Raw genomic sequence first — 20,881 nt, forward strand, 5'->3', positions numbered from 1 at the left:
CAGGTGAACAAGTTTGGGTGAACGAGTGGACGAGTGGACGTGCGGACGGGCGGCCGTGTGAGGGCGCGCCGTGCACGACGAAACGAAGAATTGTGCGGACAAGCGACTTGGGTAGGGTGCACTGTGCACGATGAAACAATGGAAACGGTGAAGTGTTGGAGTTGTGAACGGAGGTGTGACTCGTGCGGAGGCGCGTGTGTGGCGACTTGGTTACGACGAGGCGCGCCCAAGTTGGGCAAACAACACGATTGTGCGACAAGGTGAACGAAGGGTTGGTGAGTCGTGTGATAACCGTGTGGAGGTGCCGATGAGCTGGGCAACCAAGTTTGCCGAAGTTGGAAATTTGGCTAAGTGTAAATTTGGGGTTTCCCAAGATTTAACTTGTACTTATAAAAGAAGATTATATATATTGATTCGGACAGACTCATATTGCAGGGAGTTGCCCCTCCCTTTATACTGTTGTGCATTTCTATTGTATAATGTTGTTTATGTGAATGTTATGGGCTTTCACTATATAAAGGACAAAGATAATACTTGGTAATGAAAAAATAAACTAAGTATGGAATGTTAAGCGTAGTCTACAATTGTAAGTATTGGTGAAAAGAAAACGGTTGGTAGTGCCGCACCTCGCTATAGTGCGGTTGGAAGAGTACCGCCAGTGTAGGGGTGTGACACCCAGCCCTAGAAAGTCGAAATCTTGATCTCTTGGTGTGTTCTCCAAGTGACCCTCAAGCCTCCTCTTATACTTTTCTTGTTGACAAATCAAAGGCCGAGATTAAGTCCCTAATCAATGGCTAAGATTAGATCTGGTTTGATCCATAACTTTTGGACCATTCTAACACAATTTTATATTAATTCACATTAATATTTTAATTTCCCTAAGTTTAGAGTTAGGGACTCCATTAAAAATATTAATTATTTTAATATCTCCCACACTGTTTAGACTCTGCCCAAACCCTTTTTGGGTATTGGAGATTTCATGTGCCCTCTCCGCCAATTTTCATGGCTAGAGCACATCTGATGCTCTACCCCAAATCAACATATATGAACAGTTGCGGGGGCCAATTCTTCAAGTAGAAATATAAGACATCAACTCTATATTGATGGAGTTGAAGTAGACATGGGAGGTGTCTGGATGCACAATGTTCTCTGATGGTTGGATAGATAGGAAGGGTAGGACCCTTTTAAATTTGTTGGTACTTTGTTCTAAAGGTACGATGTTTATTAAATCAATGGATGCATTAGCACATATAAAAGATGCAACATTGATATGTGACTTGTTAGATGGGTTCGTCTGGGAGATTGGTGCGATTCATAACAAATAATGCAACTAATTATGTGGTTACCGACATGATGCTTATGAAGAGGCACTACACATTGTTCTGGACTCCATGTGCAATACATTGTATCGATTTGATCATTGAGGATATGGGGAAACTCTTCTTCATCAAGGAGGTGATTGATATGGCTAGGAGCATCCCCAAGTTTATATATAACCATGCTTTTGTTCTTAGCCTTATGAGGAGATACACTAGAAACAGAGAGTTGTGACGTCCTGCAGTCACACATTTTGCCACCAACTTTATTACTCTTTAGTCTTTGCTTTGATGCCAATTTGAGTTGAAGCAAATGTTTGTTTTTGATGAATGGCGTGATTGTAGATACAACAGGAGACAATATGGGAGAGCCATTGCAAAAATGGTGTACATTGACACATTTTGGCAAGGAGTAGAAGAAGTGTGCTCAGTTGGTGAAGCTATAGTAAAGGTTCTGAGATTGGTAGATGGGGAGAAGCCTGTAATGACATATTTGTATGAGGCCATTTATAGGGTCAAGGAAACCGTTCATGCTTATTATACAGATAAGGGATTCGTTGGGCTTAATAGGTAGATGATGTTATGGGATGCGATTGATAGTCGGTGGGCAGGGATGCTTTGTCGACTCGTCCAAGTGTGCATGAGGGTGAAGCCGACCTGATCCAATATCCATGAGTGGGTGCACAAAATAAAAAACCAACTTCTGCTTATCCGAACGAGGTGATCTTTAGGTCGATTTTGGTCCTCTCGAAAAGAGGAATTCAATGCCATCATCATATCCATCAAATGAGTAGTCCAAAGTGGAATTTGACCGCATTTGCATATTTTTAACACTCCCTCTCAACTAGGGAGAATTCCACTTGTAAAACCTATCCATCGATCAATGTGTCATGCTGTCATCATGTGTACAAATATGCTCAACTCTATCTGTTGAAACATTCTTGAATCTAAAGAAGAAAAATCATGGGGAGCAAAAGCTACCACCCTCTGTCCATCGTGCTACTACCCAGAATCTCTATCGGTGGATAGGTATGCTTCATCGACCCATTCATGCAACAACACTCTTCCTCAACCTTGCATTTTCATACAAAAGCGGCTTTGATTTTGATGGCGAGGTGATGGAAGGATCCATTTCCTGTATTCATAGGATGGTACTTGATCCCGAGCTTTGCAGCAAAATCAATTGTGAGATATAAATGTATTAGGATTGTGTTGGCGTATTTGGCTTTGAGGATGCTATTCGGTAAAGGACCCTCTTCATGCCACCTAAGTGACAACATGACTAATTAGAATTTTCAATTTACTAATTTATAATTCTAGATTTTTGAAATTCAATTATGTTTTTATTTGAAAATTTAATTATGTTTTAAGTTTTTAAGTTTTTTTTCTTTATTTTGTTGTAGATGTTTGGTGGCGAAGCTATGGTGCTAGGGCACCAAATTTGCAGAAATTGGCCATAAGAATCCTGAGTCAAGCCTGTAGCTCTTCAGGGTGTGGTCGCAATTGGAGCATATTCAAGAAAATACACTCAAAGAAGCGCAACAGGTATATCTTTGAGCTTCAAATTTCAATTGAGTAATTACATTTATTGTAATTTATGACCCTCAAGTGTCAAGACTCGTTAGTTTCTCTGACACCCTTATAGGTTGGAGTTCTCATGCCTCAATGATTTAGTGTATGTGCATTACAATCTTTGACTAAGAGTGAAGCAAATAGAGAAACCAATGGATCAAGATGCCATTTCCTTAGACAATATTGATGTATTGTCTAAGTGGAGGGTGGCGTTTGAGGTGCCCATCATGGAGGAGTCACCTACATGGTTAGAGGAGGAATCATTAGTATAGGGACAACAAGAAGAGGAGGACTCAGGGGGAGGAGGAGGAGGAGGAGGAGGAGGAGGAGTGTCAGCGTTAGCACCATCTCCTACAGATATAGGAGATAAAAACTCCATACCCAGTAGTCATTATTTGACATTAGGTGCAGGGCTAGGGCCTTCTACTGCTAGGGGCATGCCTGGAAAACAACCCATCATGTTTTATCATAAAAAGGGGAGAGGGCACTGATCTCATATAACTAATTGCTAGTTTGATTTGTTTTCCTACATATAACTGATGATGATGAGATACTTTTAGATATGTGATGTTATTTTGTATTGGTTCTCTACATTTGAGTTCTTGATTGGACAAGTATCAGGGATCAACAGGATTTGGTATCGCCTTTGATGTGTCATTTGTTAATTTTCAGATTGTTCTATGTTGTATCAATTACTTTAGCCCAATTTCAAATTTCAATTAGTGATATTTCCAATTACAATTAGTCTTTCCATTCATCAACAGTAATTGAAGATAGAACAATGTATGCAATGACAAAGAAGACAATCGACACATCAGCAAGAGACACCAGATTTGGTCAAAGACCAGGGAAAAACCCCACAAGGGGGAAAGCCCTTTGAAATTCTTCTTTTATTAGATTGTCATAAAATGTTCAGCAGAGAGTACAATGAGCCCAATACAATATGATCAACAATACAACCCAATAACTTCAAAAACTAGTTTACAGTGGCAGAATATATCAGAGACAACTTGATTCAGACTTCAAACAACTTCAAAAAACTTCAGATGATGGTCAACGTAGTCAAACCCCTAGATGCTCCCTTCAAGTTAGCATGCGAGTGTCTATAGCTTCCTGGATGCTGTCTTTCCCATAGCATGCGTGTCTAGGGACAAAATTTCCTTGTTTTGTGCCAGCATCCAAAGTGGAAACCCTAATTTTGTGCGAGCTTCGGATCTGAGACTTTGGACCTCCGTACAACCTTTTCCTTCACCAATGTGTCGAACCAAATCAGATAGAAGAGAAGAAGATGCTTGATGTTGTGATGTCCAAATGAGCTTCTAGGTCACTTGTATTTATAGGCTTCTAGGGGTGCGCAACAATGTCTATTTGATGTTGTGGCCGACCCGTCCAAGTGTGCATGAGGGTGAAGCCGACTTGATTCAATATCCATGAGTGGGTGCACAAAATAAAATCCAACTTCTTCTTATCCAAATGAGGTGATCTTTAGGTCGATTTTGGTCCTCTCGAAAAGAGGAACTCAATGCCATCACCATATCCATCAAATGAGTAGTCCAAAGTGGAATTTGACTGATTCCCTTCTCCTCGCGTTCCCTTTCCTCCATCCTTCGACCCAAATTTCTTCATTGTCGCCGCTCCAACCCGAAAACTCTCCCTCAACTCCCTTTTTCAATTTCCTCTCATATTTTGTTTTATTTTTTCTTTAGGGCTAAGTTTCAAAAAAAAGAAGAAATCAATTTTTTTAATTCGCTCGTTTTCATTTTAATTTTTGACTTTTCATAAAGAAAGATTTAAAATTTTGATTTTCATTTTTTGTGTGGCTTTTGATGTTTAAAAAGAATTAAATCTAAAAGATTTTTTTTTAGGCTTTAACATTTCAAATTAAATTTTTTATGTGGCCTTTGGCCCATTAAAAATTTAATTAATTAAGCCTTTTGATTGTTGCTTTTGCCACATTAAAATTTTAATCTTCATTCATGAACTTAATCACTTTAAAGTTTAAATTTGCCAAAGGAATAATATAAATTCTTAAATCTAAAGTTCCTTTTTTTGGGTTTTTTGTGTTAAGGGTTTGGAACTTTAAAATTTTAAAAGGGAAATTTTCGTGGGGTTAAATTTTTATTTTTATTTTTCTACAGTCAAGGCACATTTAAATTTTTTAAATTATCTCTAAAGTTTGACTATAGGAAAATAATAATTTTTTTTTGGATTAGAGCACTTAAGAAAATTATTTTAAATCCGGAATTGTTTGAAGTGTTTAGTATTTAAATTTCATTTGGTTTTTCATGGTAATTAATTTTCAGAATTTAAGTGCTTAGGTCTTTTGCATGCTAAGTTTTATAATCATTGACATTGGGTTTTGAATATTTTTGTACTTGATATCTATTGAGATTGCTCGTCATTTAAGTAACTCTAAGCGTGGTTTAATTACTTGAATTATTGGATATTTATTGCATATTAAATTTTTGAGAAATTGTCAAGTAATTGTTAAATACTCTTTCATGGAATTGTGGTAAATTGCATATCTTTCATTTCCTAAACTGAGTATTTTTTGAGCATTTATATAATTGGTATTGATAACAAAGAATTGTGAAGAGGTTTTTGTTCTCTATGAGCTATAATTGCATTGGAAAGAATCTAGATAAATTGAAGTGATAAGCTTGTGATTTAATTGGGCATTATTTTAAGCATATTGCTGAGAAGTTTATCTTTCAATCTAGTGAAGTGAATATTTATTTGGTTGATCAAGGGCTTTGATATATAACTCAGAAATAAATCGTGACATAAGCGCTTTCAGTCCCTGAATCTAGCTTCATCTCGTTCCATCTTCTAATTGTCTTGTGCATTTGCATATTAGGTTAGCCTAGCACAATTAAAATTTAATTCCAGGCATAAGATTGGTCGATAGAAAGATAGGTACCCATCCATCTTTGCTTGAGAAGCCTGCTTTTAATAGTACTTAAAACAGTGACCTTGCAGTCATCAGAGCCACAACTCTCTGCAGCGCCGGAGCCACTGGGTATGTTAGATTTTCAGGAGAGGTATTGTTAATCACACCTTAGTGTGCTTCACTTTATCCTCTCTCTGCTGCTTACTACGAAATCATGCTCAATATAGAAAGGATTGAAGGGTTAAAACTTAGATAGGCATTTAACTAAAATTAACCAAGATTTCTGCATCCCACATGAGTTTTGAGATCTGCATTTCATATAAGATAATTATTCATCCAAGCGGTAGTAGTTCATCAATTACTTGGTCGTAAATTTCATAGCAAGATAGTTGACTCCATAAGGCACTGGTATGGATCTTTTAAATTTAATTGAATCCTATAAGTCTTGCTAAATCTAAAACAAGTACTTGGTCGCTTGACGGTCTCCCAAACTGGTTGGTTCCCAACTAGTTCTCCTTCATTCCATTTCCGTAGGGTCTACCCCCCTTAGCCTGCTGTTGGGAGACAACTTAAAAGGAGATATTGGGGATTAGGGTGAAAACCGCCCTTGAGCCGTTGTTGCGGTGCCTAGACATTTTGTGCGACAACAGAGCCATTAACCTCATTGTAAACCATAATAATAAAAATTTCTTTTTTTTTTGTGGGAGCGTGGGTTCTACCCATTGGCACCCTATCTCTCCATTTAATGAAAGAACTTGTAGTTAGATTGATTGTTAGTTTTGACATTTCCATTTTCACTCACATTTTATGCATGCTTTAAGTTGGAAATTAACATAACTACACATCACATTCCCTTTCTCAATGTTCACTACAATTCACTTGCACCATTTACATTGATTGCTACAAGTCATAAGTTACATTCCATTTCATAGAAATTTATTTTTATGCAAGCATCTCTTTAACTCGATACATTTAGCTTGGTAATTGTCTAAAATTCACTTATGCCTCATTATTGTGCAACATTTTCATATGTTGAATATTGATGCATTGTGTATTTGGGCAATTTCACTTTTCAAAGTAACCATTTATTTTATGTCAAGCTAATCTCTCCAAGTTAAAGCTTCCTTTTGCAAAGCTACATTGGGAAATCTTACATGCACCAAGTATCACTAAAATTTACCTCCAACTTAAGTTGGTTGTATAGACTTTAGGGACCCTCCACCTCTATTGACTCCTCACTGTCAGATCCGATTTTTTAGGCAAGGGTGAAGTCTGAGGATTGAGTTAAATTGAAATATTTTTTTAGAGTTTAACTAATAAAATAAACCAAGAGCACATTTACGTCACAATTTTACTTTACTTGCAATTTCCTGTTTTGCTATTTTGATGTGTTTAAGTTTCACTTGCAATTCTCATTTCCCATTTCAAGAAGCACTTTTGACGCAAGTATTGTGAGTCCTTTACTTTTGCGGCAATTTATTTTTCTTGTACTTGGAATATTGTTCATTGGTGCAATTCTATTTCATGTTATTGCTTTTATGATCATTATGCTCATGAGTAATTGATGTATCTTGTTATTTGGGGCATTCACTTCCAAAGTACTATTTCCTTTATAGTTGCAATTGATGTTCATATGCTTATCTTGGTCTAACATTTGAATTGTCTATTATTTGTATCTTGATTTCATTTTGAGCAAGCTATTGTTATTTATTTGAAGGCACTAGTCCACATTTTGAATCTCTATTTCAAGTTTGCTTGTTTATTCACACGCTTGCTTATTTCTTGGAAACAAGTTATTTTTGATAAATCTCACATCACCCTTTAACTTAGTTTTCCACTTAGGGACCACCCTCGTTAGCTAACCTAGGAGATAGCTTAAACGAAGAGAGTTGGGAATAAGTGACAACCCCTTCTCTCAGTCCTTGCCGCCAACCACACCTTGTGGGGTTAAAGGCTTTTCTCACTAACGAGCAGATATAGGTGGCAAGCATAACATGACCCTCAAGTGTCAAGAGTCAAGATTCATTAGTTTTTTTGATACTCTTACAGTTTGGAGTTCTCGCGTCTCAATGATTTGGTGTATGTGCATTACAATCTCCGACCTCAAGTGAAGCAAATAGAGAAACCAATGGATCCATATGCCATTTCCTTAGACAATATTGATGTATTGTTTCAGTGGAGGGTGGAGTCTGAGGTGCCCATCTTGGAGAGTCACTTGCATGGTTAGAGCCAGAGGAACCCTAAGAACAGAGGCAACAAGAGGAGGACTCAGGGAGGAGCAACACGAGGAGGAGCATGAGGAGGAGGAGGAGGAGGAGGAGGAGACTATGGGAGCATTAGCGTTAGCACCATCTGCTATAGATATAGGAGAGCACAACTCCATACCCAACTGTCATTATTTGACATTAGGTGGAGGGTCAGGGTCTTCCATTGCTAGGGGCAGGCCTGGCAAACAACCCATCATGTTTTCTCGTAAAAGGGGGAGAGGGCACTAATCTCAGATAGCTAGCTGCTAGTTTTATTTGTTTTGCTACATATATCTCATGATGATTAGATACTTTTATATATGTGATGTTATTTCTTATTGGTTCTCCACATTTGAGTCCTTGTTTGGAAAATTATCAGGGATCAACAGGATTTGGTATCGCCTTCGATGTATCATTTTTATTTTACATCCAATATATCGTATATATCAGTGCTTTCTTCTTATTTATGTGCCAATGTGTTTATGTCATGTTGTTATTGCTTTATATGTTTAAAAATCTGAAAAAAAGTGAATATACTATGCATATTTTATGTTTGCCGATATTTTCCGATATTTTTGCCAATATTGCTGATAAGATATTTTCAGAGCCCTCGCTGATATTTTGCCGATAAGATGTTTTCAGGACCCTCGCCAACATTCTGCCGATACTGATATTTTCAACACTAATATTGAATATTATCTTTAGCACTTTCAGATTATCATTAAGTAATTATACTTCATAAATTCTACAATAAAATGCAGTAGGACAGTATATATCACAATAGAACAATGATGAACAAAGACACAACAACTTTTACCCTGGGAAAACCTTCTTCTAGGGGAAAAAGCCCAGTAACCTTTTCTTAGAGAAATTATCCATTTCAACAAGAGATACAATCTGATTCTTCAGTCAAACTTGGTCAATCCAACCATACAAACTAGCTAGGTCAAACCTGTTCCAAATTGGCCAGAATATCAGTCAAACATCTGCCCAAGAATCTTGGTCAACTCTTCCCAAACCTCGGTTAAATACTGCCCAGAAATCTCACTCAAATCAAGCCTTGGAAAGTCTTGGTCAACTGCAGTCAAATTTGCCTCAGAAGATTTGGTCAAACTGCCTCAAACAGCCTGCTGTCAACTCAAAATTTTGGTCAACAAAATGCCTCAGAAGTTTGGTTAACTCTGCGGTCAACTCAGCAAGTAGAAAGTTCTATCAACCCTCCAAAACTCTGTCAAACAGAACAGTCAAGGAATTGTTGAAACAGAGCAGATAATACTTGGTCAACTTCCTTCGTACATGTGAACAGAAGACTTCTTGATTGATGATCTGAATTGGATTGGATGCCAAATGGAGAGGTCGAATGATCTTTTTATAGAAGTCAAACCATGTGGGTTTGGACCAAGAGTCAAACCCAGTCAACTGGTGGGGTCAACCTGTCCTCTTGGAGCCGACATGAACTCAAGAAAAAAAATATTTTTCTTACTTTTTGAAGACTGACGGTAGCTACAAAAATCAACAATTAGCAACTTTTGTTATGTGATGTTTTGTTTGAGTGGAGCTTTGGGGGTTTACTTCAGTGCCTATGCTTTGTATTCAAATGTAACTATGGATTTCACATTCATTCTCTAGAGTCTTAAGATCTGAGCTCTCTTCCTTCAAACATTAATTACGATATATCTATTATCAAATGTGTATTCCGTAAGATGCCATTGATTTTTATTTCATGCCTTTTTGTTTTGTTCTTTAATGCTTTTCAGCAAGGTTTTTGTGTAATTGTATCAGTATTGAATGAACATAGTTTAAGAAATTGAGTTTAACAAATGTGATCCGTTTGTTTGAAAACCTCCTTTTATATTGTAGATCATTTTCCTTCCTTCAAGCAGATTGTTGACACTCTGTTTTTCACTATCAAACATGTACTTACTCCTATCCATTTTTTCTTTTGGTATTACATTAGCAATGTTATGGTTATGATTTTAGTGTTTAAGTATTTCAGAATTTTAATTTCTATTGACAGGTCCAAAGATGCATCTAGAATCCCAAACAACTTTTGAATAATAATGGTTAGCATTCTTTATAAAAAAATTCTTTCCTCTTTCAAAAATATTAAATTTGACAAGTTAAAGCATGCATTTAATGCTTTATCTTATAATGTCTTGTATATGAAAAATGACGATTCTCTTCTCTATGCTTTGCTTTCAAATTCATTTGTTGTAGATATTTGGCAAGCATTTATGCAGATACAAAATTTGAAAGTCAAATTAGTGCATTGCCTTTATATTTCGTATCTTCTACACCTAATGATATTTGACTAAGGTTTTAAATATAGGTTTATAGATCAGCAGACACTGAGAATATTGGGTATGTGATTCCAACAACTGTTGTTTCTCATTTTCTAAATGATTATGATCGAAATGAGAAGTACACAGGTAAGAGCCTTTTGATGTTGTTGAATTTGATATGTTTATATCACTTATAGTCATTTTCATTTTCATTTTCATTTTGATATTGTTTTAATAGTTTCTCAATTATAAGAATTTTGTTTTGAGGTTTTAACTTTTATGTGGATGTAGAAATGAAGTCATGAAATGAACAACATACATTTTCAATTTGTTCCTATTTAGAAGGGTTAATGATTTGGTTTGATCATGATTCATAAAGTGCATATAGTCAATTTCAATACATTTTTTTTGCAAGAAGATGATCTTGTTTGTTTTTGTTAAGGAAGTAACTTTGTATTCAATAATGGAGCATGGGTGTGCATTTTAAAGATGCATATATTATTTGAATGATATTCCTAGTTAAAACTTAAATGTACGCATATTTTAAGACTAATTGTGATTATGTTAAGAAAAAATAATCCTAAATATTGGAGATCGTTATTAGTTGTTGGGATATTAGGTGGTACTGGGAGGTAGGTTGCGAAAATGTGCAAGCATTTGTCCAACATGTTCCATATGGAGAAAGAAAGAATCTATAAAAAGCTATGCGTTGTTGGTACTTGATAATTAAACGAATTAAGCAATATAAAAAATGCAACATTTTAATTAGATTAAGATTTGTCCCAGATTGATCCCAAACCTTGCACCATACAAGCATTAAATAGGTAAACCCTAAAACTAACCTAATTGACATGGGGATGCTCATGTGGACAAGGATGGAGAAGGAAGAGAGGGGAAATGTAATATCCTAGGGTAATTTTTTGACCTAGGGTTTCCAATAAAATTTCTTTTTCTCATTCAATGGTGAAACCAACAACTCATTCAATAACACAGTATTATATGATCCATACTAATTATCATTGCTGAGTTATCAACAACCATATCACTGTTCATTCAGCAATGATGTCACTGTTCATTTATACATGTAGTGAAACTCAGCCACTCAAAAATGAGTTCCAAGTTCCACAGAAAGTAACCAATGAATAATTATGCACCTATATACCAATGACCTGATCTGTTTGTGCACAGCTAGCATTCTTTGTAAATTCTGATCAGAAACTAAATAAAATACCCTCAAATCTGAATCTGCTATAGGAGGGCTAATCTGAGTTTCAAGGCCTGTGGACTCCACCTGCTAATCACCTCCACAACCTGCCTCAAGGCCTGTACGAGTCTTAACCAAACAAGCTTTAGGAAAGTTCGTTTTGCTGGGGGACTTCTATTGTGCTAAGTTACTGGAAACTGCCCTCCCAACCCCCAGAAACGCCTTTCAGCGTTTCTGAAATGGAAACCCGTACAATTCGCCTCTGAAATGTCACGGATACGTTTCTTAGCCGTTTCATTTTTTGGAAACAGAAAATCTCAGTTCTGAAACATTTCGGACATTTTTAAATTTTTTTGAATCCGTTTCTGGATTTCCGGGAACGTATCACGATTTTCGATCCAAGCAATGTGTTGACATGGCAATCGATGCAAAAATACTAAATTTTAAAAACACCTAGTTCCAACTTCTTATAGACATGGGTTGTATGCAAAAACATAATGACATGCCTGCAAAAGATTATATACTCACATTTTTAAACTGAAACAACTGGAAAATTTGCAGATTTAGAGAACTGCTGACAAACATCACCCATGCAGTTTGCTAATAATACGAGGTAACTCGAGAAAATCCTTGAACAGAGAAATGGCCGCCATAGATCAGCCAACAAATAAAACTGGAGTGGCTTTTCTTCCTTTTAATGGCGGAGATTGCAATGGAAACTTGAAAGAAGGCATCAAAACTAAAGTCAAAGGTTGTTTTTTAAGTTAATGTCCCAGTAGCTGGTTCCATACTATCTATTTGGGCAAATTTGTTATAAGGCTTCTTTTGTCTACAGATGACCTTATTCTGATTGCTAAATTGGCTTTTGGTTTGCAAGAGCACTTACTATCCCTTCAGCGTTTTTTTTAGAAGTGTGGGGATGCAAATCAATATCAGCAAAATGAAAGTAGTGGTTTTTTCTAAGAAAAGAAAACATAACCAGCATAAGTTCTATTTTGAAGGCAATATTCTGGAAGAAGTTGCAGATTACAAATACCTCGGAATTGAGTTCAACAAAAATCTAAGCTAGAATGGTTGTAGAAAGAAAAGAACTTTGGGGGGTTGGAAAGCATTTTATGCTTTTCAAAATAGGTGTAGAGAGACAGAGTTATGGGACTGGAAAACCACTCAAACTCTTTTTGGGCTTCTAGTGATTCCGATGATTCTCTATGGTTGTGAACTATGGGCCAGCAATACATCCGACATGCAGTGGAGACAAATTGAGAAAATTCAGAAGCGTTTGATTACAAACAAATTCAAGATTAAAAGTGCAGTTCCTTATGCTATCTTGTTAAGTGAACTAGGCACTGCTCCTATTTAAGCAATTTCTTTGGTGCGAGTCATAAGGTATTTAAAAAAAGATTGAGCAAATGGAAGAGGGTAGATGGCCTAAGGTTGTCTTTAATGATAGATTGTGCAAGAGCAAAAAACACTTGGATGCAACAAAATAACATATGGTTTACTAAATGGGGTATTTGCTTGAACGCGTGTCCCATAAACAACAAAGAGATAAAAGCTTTTGTTATGGAAAAGTTCCATAGGCGTACTTGGGATTTTGAACTAGGAAGAAAGAAAAAGTACCATATTGAAGTTTTTAATCCCACTCATAGTCATCAACCAAAAGCATACATAGAGGCCAATATCTCTTGGAGAGCCAAAATTCTTATTGCTCAGTTAAGGACTAATTCTCATCAACTCCGTTGTGAAACAGGGCACTAGAAAAGGCCAAAAGAAGTGTGGGAGGAAAGAGTATGCATTTTTTGTTTTTTTCCGAAAAAGTGGAAACAGAAAAACATATCATTTTAGAATGTGAGGCCTTCAAAGACAACAGGGAAAGTTAGGCAGATATGTTGGCAGCTAGCTCTTGGGATAATCTATTTAGCGAGGGGTTTGTTGAGAAGCTGGGAGCATTTATTTTGAAGCTTCACAGAAAAAGGGTGGAATACATCAAACAGATGAAGAAGCAATCTGTCCCATAGGCTATCTTTAGCCTCGTGGACGTTTCTTTTTTTCTTCTTCTCTCTTACTTCAAAATTGAAAATATGATTAGCTTTTCTAACAAAAATGGCCCAATATTTTTAATTGTTGTTGTAATGAGTCAATTAGATGTAGTTGTTGGTTCTGTGGTTAGATAAGAGGAACTTACGTGAAGGTAAACCACTCACTTATAATTGAATAATCTAGAATTTATTATGAAGGTTATTGACTTTTTTAAATGTGAAATTTACTTATAGAACGAGTATTAAAACTGAAATGTAAAATAGATTACCACATTCTAAAATTAAGGTTGAGATTAATAAAATTAAGTTTATTTTAATTATGACTTTCTCAAAATTCTTGGTGACTTAAATTTTTTATAATAGAATTTTAAAACTTTATTATATATTAAATAAATTAAAGTAATCTTTTATAATATTGTTATATATTAAAAGATTGATTATTTAAGAAGTGAAAATGAATATAACTCTAAATTGGTTTTTTATATATAGATTGTAAAAAATCAAATTAATAATAATGGTTAACCTTTTTATTTATAAAATTTTTTTTCATTTTTTAAAATTTTGACTTGATAAATATGAACGATTTGACAAATATAAATATATATATATATATATTTCCTTGCCGTATCATATCTGGATTTTTTGAAAATTTGCCTTATCCATTTCAAACCCCGTATTTGTGAAAATTTCTGAATCTAACAAACCAGAAATCCTACTGCAGTAAACTGATTTACATTACCTACTTGTGTTCTTCATTTAGCAAGTTATTTTCAGAAATATTCAGAAAATATTAATGCAAATAAACTGCAGCCTACACCAATATATAGATCAAGTACTGAAAAATAAACGAGACAACCATACAAAGGACACACTTATTTTTGGACTAAATGTCCCCGGAAAAACCCAATGCGAGAAAACCGTTGCAGTAGATTTGAGGGTTTTATTGTTAAGCAGATTTATGAATACAACTAGGGTACCAAATCCGGCTCACTCAACAGAGAATAAACCCGACAGAAGTACCTCTATTCAGAGACAGATATTTTGGCGAATCCAGCAACTGGATGAACAAACCCCACAGGTGACTACACTTTCCCCAGTACTGTGTAGTGATGGCTGCTCCCACCTCTGCGCTGGAACTGCATCACCTCCTGTAGGAGTTGCGTCACCCTCCCAGTGAGCCTTCTCGGCTCAGAAATCAATTTGCTGAACTGTTGCCCGATTTGCCTCACAGAAACTTCAGCGCTGCCTCTAAGTGACTGCGTCAACCTTCCAGCCTTTGCGTCACCCTTTCTGGAGTTGCGATTTCTCTCCTTGGTGCTATGCTGCCTCTCTGCTATGTATTCACGGCCTTGGACGGAAGTCCCTCTGCTGAACTACCCCTCTCTGCAATAGAAGCTCACTCTGAAATTCTCAGCAGACCACGCCCCAAAATTTCGATTTAACTCAAGTGCTGCTCTCACTGTGTGTATTCTCCAATTGACCTCAAGCCTTCCTTTATACTTTTCCTGTTGAGAAATCAATGGTCGTGATCTAATCTCTAATCAACGACTAAGATTAAATTAGACATGATCCTCGTCTTTTAGAAGCTTCTCACCCATATTTTCATTAATACCCATTAATATTTTAATTTTCCTAAGTTTAGACTTAGGAACCCCATTAAAAATATTAATTATTCTAATAAAATACAATCCAGGTGGAATTTCACCAAACGATTTTTGGGTCTTGGAGGTCTCATGTGTTCTAGCCCCTCCACAAAATTTCCGAGCTAGAGCACATCCGATGCTACCCAAAAAAATCAACACTCCCTCTCAGCGAGGAATTTTCTCTAGCAATACTTCCCAATAGAAGTATCACACTGATCCATGACATCGATCCTCTGCGCTGCTGATGCTCGGCCTACTACCCTTCATCCACTGCGCTGCTATCTGTACTGCTGCCCATGACACTGCGACTGTCACTGCTACATCTGTACTACAATTCCCTCTCAATATGCTACATCATGCTGCCCATAACACTGCCATTGCTAATTGCTGCATCGCAACTCAGTTGCTGAGAAGTAAGCAACTGAAAAAACCACCCAAAAGCTAACATGTTGGTCAGTTTGGATGAAGTAAGCAACTGAAAAAGCCACCCAAAAGCTGACATGTTGGTCAGTTTGGATGCCCCTTGATGCTGAAGCTACCTCTGCTGCTATTCTGTGCTGACCCTTTGATGCTACTATGTTGCTGTTGTATCTGCTCTGTGCCTTCCGCACTGCTGCAACACTCCACTACGCTGCTGTTGTATCTGCTCTGTGCCTTCCGCACTACTGCAACACTCCACTGCGCTGCTTCAGACTTTGGCAATCTAGCTTTGCCACTATTGCTCCATCATCTCTCACACCAATTGACTCCCGTCATTCTGCTACTGTCATTAAGGCTCCCATAGCCGTATGTGATCCAAGAGTTTAGGCACCTCAAGGATCTTGTCTGCCATGTAGTCCTCCTGACTATAGCTTAATATCGACCCACCTCTTCTTTAGAGGTGCATGAGCACTCATGGCGCAATCCTCATCGTCCTCTTTGTCAGCTTGCGCTGGAGTAGCTTTTGAGTCAGACTTCTCTTTTTTGCCCTTATTCCAAGGGCATTGCGTGGTGAAATGACCCATTTCTCCATATCTAAAGCATCTGACTTTGGATATGTCCTTTTTCTTTCTCTTCTGTTGCCCTTGCTGTCCCGCTGGTGCGAGAGCTGCATCCTCCTCTTCCTCCTTCTTGACTCTAATCCCTTTGTTGCTGCTTCCTGCCTTGGTCAACCATCTGATCTCTTCCTGTCGAAGAGCTGCCCACATCCCCTCCCAACTGGGAAGAGAAGCCCTGCCCAAGATGCTTTGGACAAAGGTTTCCTAGTCTTCAATGACTGCATTCGGGGCAGTCATGACCATAACTTTAGGATCTGGTGTAGCTCCTACAAAAGTTAGCTAGGCACGGATCCTTTACAACCTGAGAAGGAAGGGATCGATTTCTTCTCCCTTCTGCATCTGAAATTGTCTCAGCTAACTCTCAAGCAACATCTTCTGCTGAACGGAAGTTCCCTCGTACAATGTGGTCAAGGCCTCCCACATTTCCCTTGCTATGTCCTTCTCAGCAATATGTGGGATCACATGATCCTTGACCCCGTCCAAGATCATGCACTTTGCTTTTGCCTGAGCCTCCTCGTACTTCTTGAGAGGATCAACATCAACCAGAACAACAACCATCCTCAAGGCATAATCCTTGATGCGATTTTTATCCAAAACTGCCAAGATCCTGGCCTTCCAGATGATGAAGTTGGATGCTCCATCCAACCTGTCCTGATCCCTCAGTCCGTTAATGGCCATCTCTGCTCAAATGAATGTCGAACTGGTTCTCTTCTCCCTCTTTCACTGTTGCCCCAACAAAACTCAGATTTGGATTTCTTTGGCGCTAGAAATCCTCTAAGGAACAAGCTCCCTCTGAATTTTGATTTCCTTCACGGAAATCCTTCTGCCAACCACTGTCAAACCACCCCTCTTTGATCTCTCTTTGCTACTGCTCAGCACTGGATCTAGATTTCTTGGTAAGAAATCTTCTAAGGAACTGATTTCGTCTACTTTACTTCTGTCCCACTAGGTATTGTTCTGCACCAACAAAATCAACACCCCACTAGCAACTCCAGATGAAATTTGCGCTGCACCTCTAGCCATGACAACCGGAAAAACGAGACTCTACAGTCTTTGCGCTGGCCCAGTAACCACTGCGTTGCCCTCTATAGCAACAACGTCACCCAATCAGGTTGACGCAGGCTCTACGTGAGCCTCCCTTGGTGATTGTGTCACCCCTTTGCTCTCTCGGCCAGAAACTGTGCTGTATCTTGGGACAATTGCCTTCACACAAAGATTTTCCTCCATCTTTTCATTGATGGCTTCAGTCGTCCTTGATCTGCAATCTCTCTGATTCCATGTGAAAAGTTCTGAATCTAAAAAACCAGAAATCCTGCTGCAGTGAATTGATTTGCATTACCTACTTGTGTTCTTCATTTAACAAGTTATTTTCAGAAATATTCATAAAATATTAATGCAAATACACTGCAGCCTACACCAATATACAGATCAAATATTGAAAAATAAATGAGACAATCATACAAAGGACACTTGTTTTTGGACTAAACTTCCTTGGAAAAACCCAATGCTGGAAAACTGGTGCAGTAGATATGAGGGCTTTATTATTAAGAAACTTTCTGAATACAACTAGGGTGCCAAATCTGGCTCACCCAACAGAGAATAAACCCGATAAAAGTACCTCTATCCGGAGACAAGTATTTTGGTGAATCCAGCAACTGGATGAAAAACCCCACAGGTGATTGTGCTGTCCCCAGTACTGTGCGGTGATGGCTGCCCCTAGATCTGCGCTGGAACTGCATCATCTCCTCTAGGAGCTGCATCACCCTCCTAGTGAGCCTACTCGGCTCAGAAATCGATTTGCTGAACTGCTGCCCGATCTGCCTCATAGAAACTCCAGCGTTGCCTCTAAGTGACTGCGTCAGCTCTCCAACCTTTGTGTCAGCCTTTCTGGAGCTGCACTGTCTCTCCCTGGTGCTGCATTGCCTCTCTGCTATGTATTCTCGGCCTTGGATATAAGTCCCTCTGTCAAACTGCCCCTCTATACTAGAAGCTCACTCCGAAATTCTCAGCAAACCATGCCCCAGAATTTCGATTTAGCTCAAGTGTTGCTCTCACTGTGTGTATTCTCCAACTGACCCGAAGCCTTCCTTTATACTTTTCCTATTGAGAAATCAACGGTCATGATCTAATCTCTAATCAACGACTAAGATTAAATTAGACTTGATCCTTGTCTCGTAGAAGCTTCTCACCTATATTTTCATTAATACCCATTAATTTTCCTAAGTTTAGACTTAGTAACCCCATTAAAAATATTAATTATTTTAATAAAATAAAATCCGGGTGGAATTTCACCTAATGATTTCCGGGTCTTGGAGATCTCATGTGTTCTAGCCCCTCCACAAAATTTCGAAGCTAGAGCACATCCGATGCTACCCAAAAAAATCAACAGTATCTGTATCTGTTTCAGTGCAACTTAGCTATTGTGTTCCAGGATCTTTGGATTGCTTTAGGATAAGGATACGCCCAGATTCATGAGTATCTTTGCATCAGATCAACCTCAGAACACTACCTCAGAGAAATTTGGGTGACCTTCCTCATATTACGACCTGCGGTTAAAGAATACTTCAGCTATCTCAAGAACCTCGTCTATCTGCTTCAGAGAGCTCAAATTGTTTGCCTCAGATGGTCTTGTGGTGCCTCAGATTTCGGCCTATGCTATAGGAGACCTCAACTGCTTCAAGAGAATTGTTAATCTGCATCAGAGAAAATTTGTCTAGCTTTAAAGTGGCTCGACTTGCTTTATCATAGATTCTTCCACAAATCTACCTTGCTGCTCCTTGTATAGAGAAATCCCTGTTGCCAGAACAAAGTAGAAAAGGAGAAAAATAGGACTAACTAGGGTGGAATCTTTCACCATCGAAATTAGTAGAAGAGAAGGGGTCTTAAAACCCCAGAGCTCCAGCGTAAGAAAACAAATGATTTGATCCAAAGTCGATGATGATTGATTTGATCTCAACTCTTCTCTATTTATAGATTTTTCCATGGGCTCCAAAATGTGAGGGGTTGTGGGTGCAACCTCCAATTTTGGGTTTTTTAGCCACAATCGACCCAACTTTTGCCGAATGTTGCTCCAACATAGGAAAAAACAAGTTTTTACCCGTTTATCAAGACTGTAAACTATGTAATATTCCTAATTAGCCATGGCTAATTGGAATATTCGATTTTGTTCAATTTTTGCCTTATATAGTTATTTGTAAATAAAAAAGTGGGGAAGGGGGACATAACTCACTTTTAGAATAAAAAGTCACTTCCTAGTAGCACAACGTTGTGACTTAAAGGGGAGCCAAGGGGGCCAAAGGGGGACGCAGAAATGGAGCCCACACGGACACATGGAAGGACTGCGTAAGAGGGAAGAAACATGTGGCAAGAGAGGGATCACGCAGGAGGAGTTGAGCCTTGGGATTGAGAGAGGCAAAGGTTATAAAGGAGAGAGGAGCCCCCTCATTTTGGATCATTCAGTTATGTGCATTTGTGATAGTCATTTCGACTTAGAGCACGTTGGCTGTTTAGCTAGTCTGTAGCGCTGTTTAGTGCATTGAGTGTCTCCGTTCGGAGATCTCACCCTTAGCCCCGGGGGACTTCGAGTGCCTGCTTGGGCAAGGTATTTCCATTGGCATTTCAGCAGTAGTTTCATCAGCATTTCAGCAGCAGTTTCATCAGTGTTTCGGAGGACTGCGCAACACTGAGAGAGGGATGCAGTTCTGTCTGGCAAGAGTCTGGGTTGAGGGGTTTGCAGTAGTATTTGTGCTGAGAGATAGAGTAGGGGATCAACCCTTTCATATTGGAGAGTTTTGGTAGGGGTTTTAGGCAGATTTCTGGAGGGTTTCATTTAGTGGTAGCGTAGAGCATTGAGGAATTGCGCAGAACCCCAAGGGGGTGATTTTCGGGGGTCGGCCATTCCAGAAAAGCTTTCTGGGTTTTTCTGGGTTTCTTGAGTAGAGTTCGATTCCAGAGTTTCAGCCTTTTCTGAGGAGGGGAGTAGCCCCAAATCCTCATTTGATTTCTAGCAGCAGTAGCAGCACGGCAGTTCTCCAGCAGCTTGGACGCAGTTCAAAGAGGGGCCATTCCTTTGCTATTCTGAGTGTATTTCTTCACTTGCCTTGTGCAAGTCGAGGTGCCATCTTTCTGATCACCTCCTGTACTCATTCTATTACTCAGTATAATAAAATGGCTTAGCATTTCTCTCTGCATTTCTTGAGTATCTGTTATGGTTATATTGTTATATGCTGCACCATTGTTATTTTTATCTCTTTGAGCATTCTCGACCATTATACCACTTGTGTGTTTTCTCCTATACTCTTAGACAGAGTCTGGAAAGGGCCAAGTAGCCTCCGGATCTCGTCCTCTTTTCAAAGGCGACATATCTGGTAAATGCCCTCCCAGTCCATCTCTGGTTGGAGTTTGCTTGTGTTTGAGGAATATTCCTGATAAGGGATATTACAACATATGGGCTCAGATGGGATATTTCGTCCTCCATTAGCCCATCAATTTGGAGAGGACATTACAGGAAAGTGGATTGTTTGTTGCATATGTGATTGCCACAAAATGATTGGTAATCGAAGTCGTAATAGGCACTAAATCAAGATTTCACAATGAAAGAGATTGGATAATTCATTGCTGTTTAATTTTGTATTTGTTATCTATCCATTGTC

General features: G+C 38.3%; 1 protein-coding gene across 1 annotated transcript in view; it reads left to right on the forward strand.

The window, feature by feature from the left end:
- Positions 1–20,881, forward strand: part of DEG2 (DEGP protease 2) — a 381,058-nt gene that overhangs the window by 158,088 nt on the left and 202,089 nt on the right. The window contains exon 8 of the mRNA XM_089401871.1: positions 10,354–10,453. Within this exon, the coding sequence (XP_089257997.1) occupies positions 10,354–10,453 (100 nt within the window). The remainder of the gene's footprint in view (positions 1–10,353; positions 10,454–20,881) is intronic.

The sequence above is a fragment of the Pinus tabuliformis genome, chromosome 2_1, assembly GCF_031772625.1.
Source record: "Pinus tabuliformis cultivar Carrire ecotype Pingquan chromosome 2_1, CPIR1, whole genome shotgun sequence".
Classification (NCBI taxonomy): Eukaryota; Viridiplantae; Streptophyta; class Pinopsida; order Pinales; family Pinaceae; genus Pinus; species Pinus tabuliformis.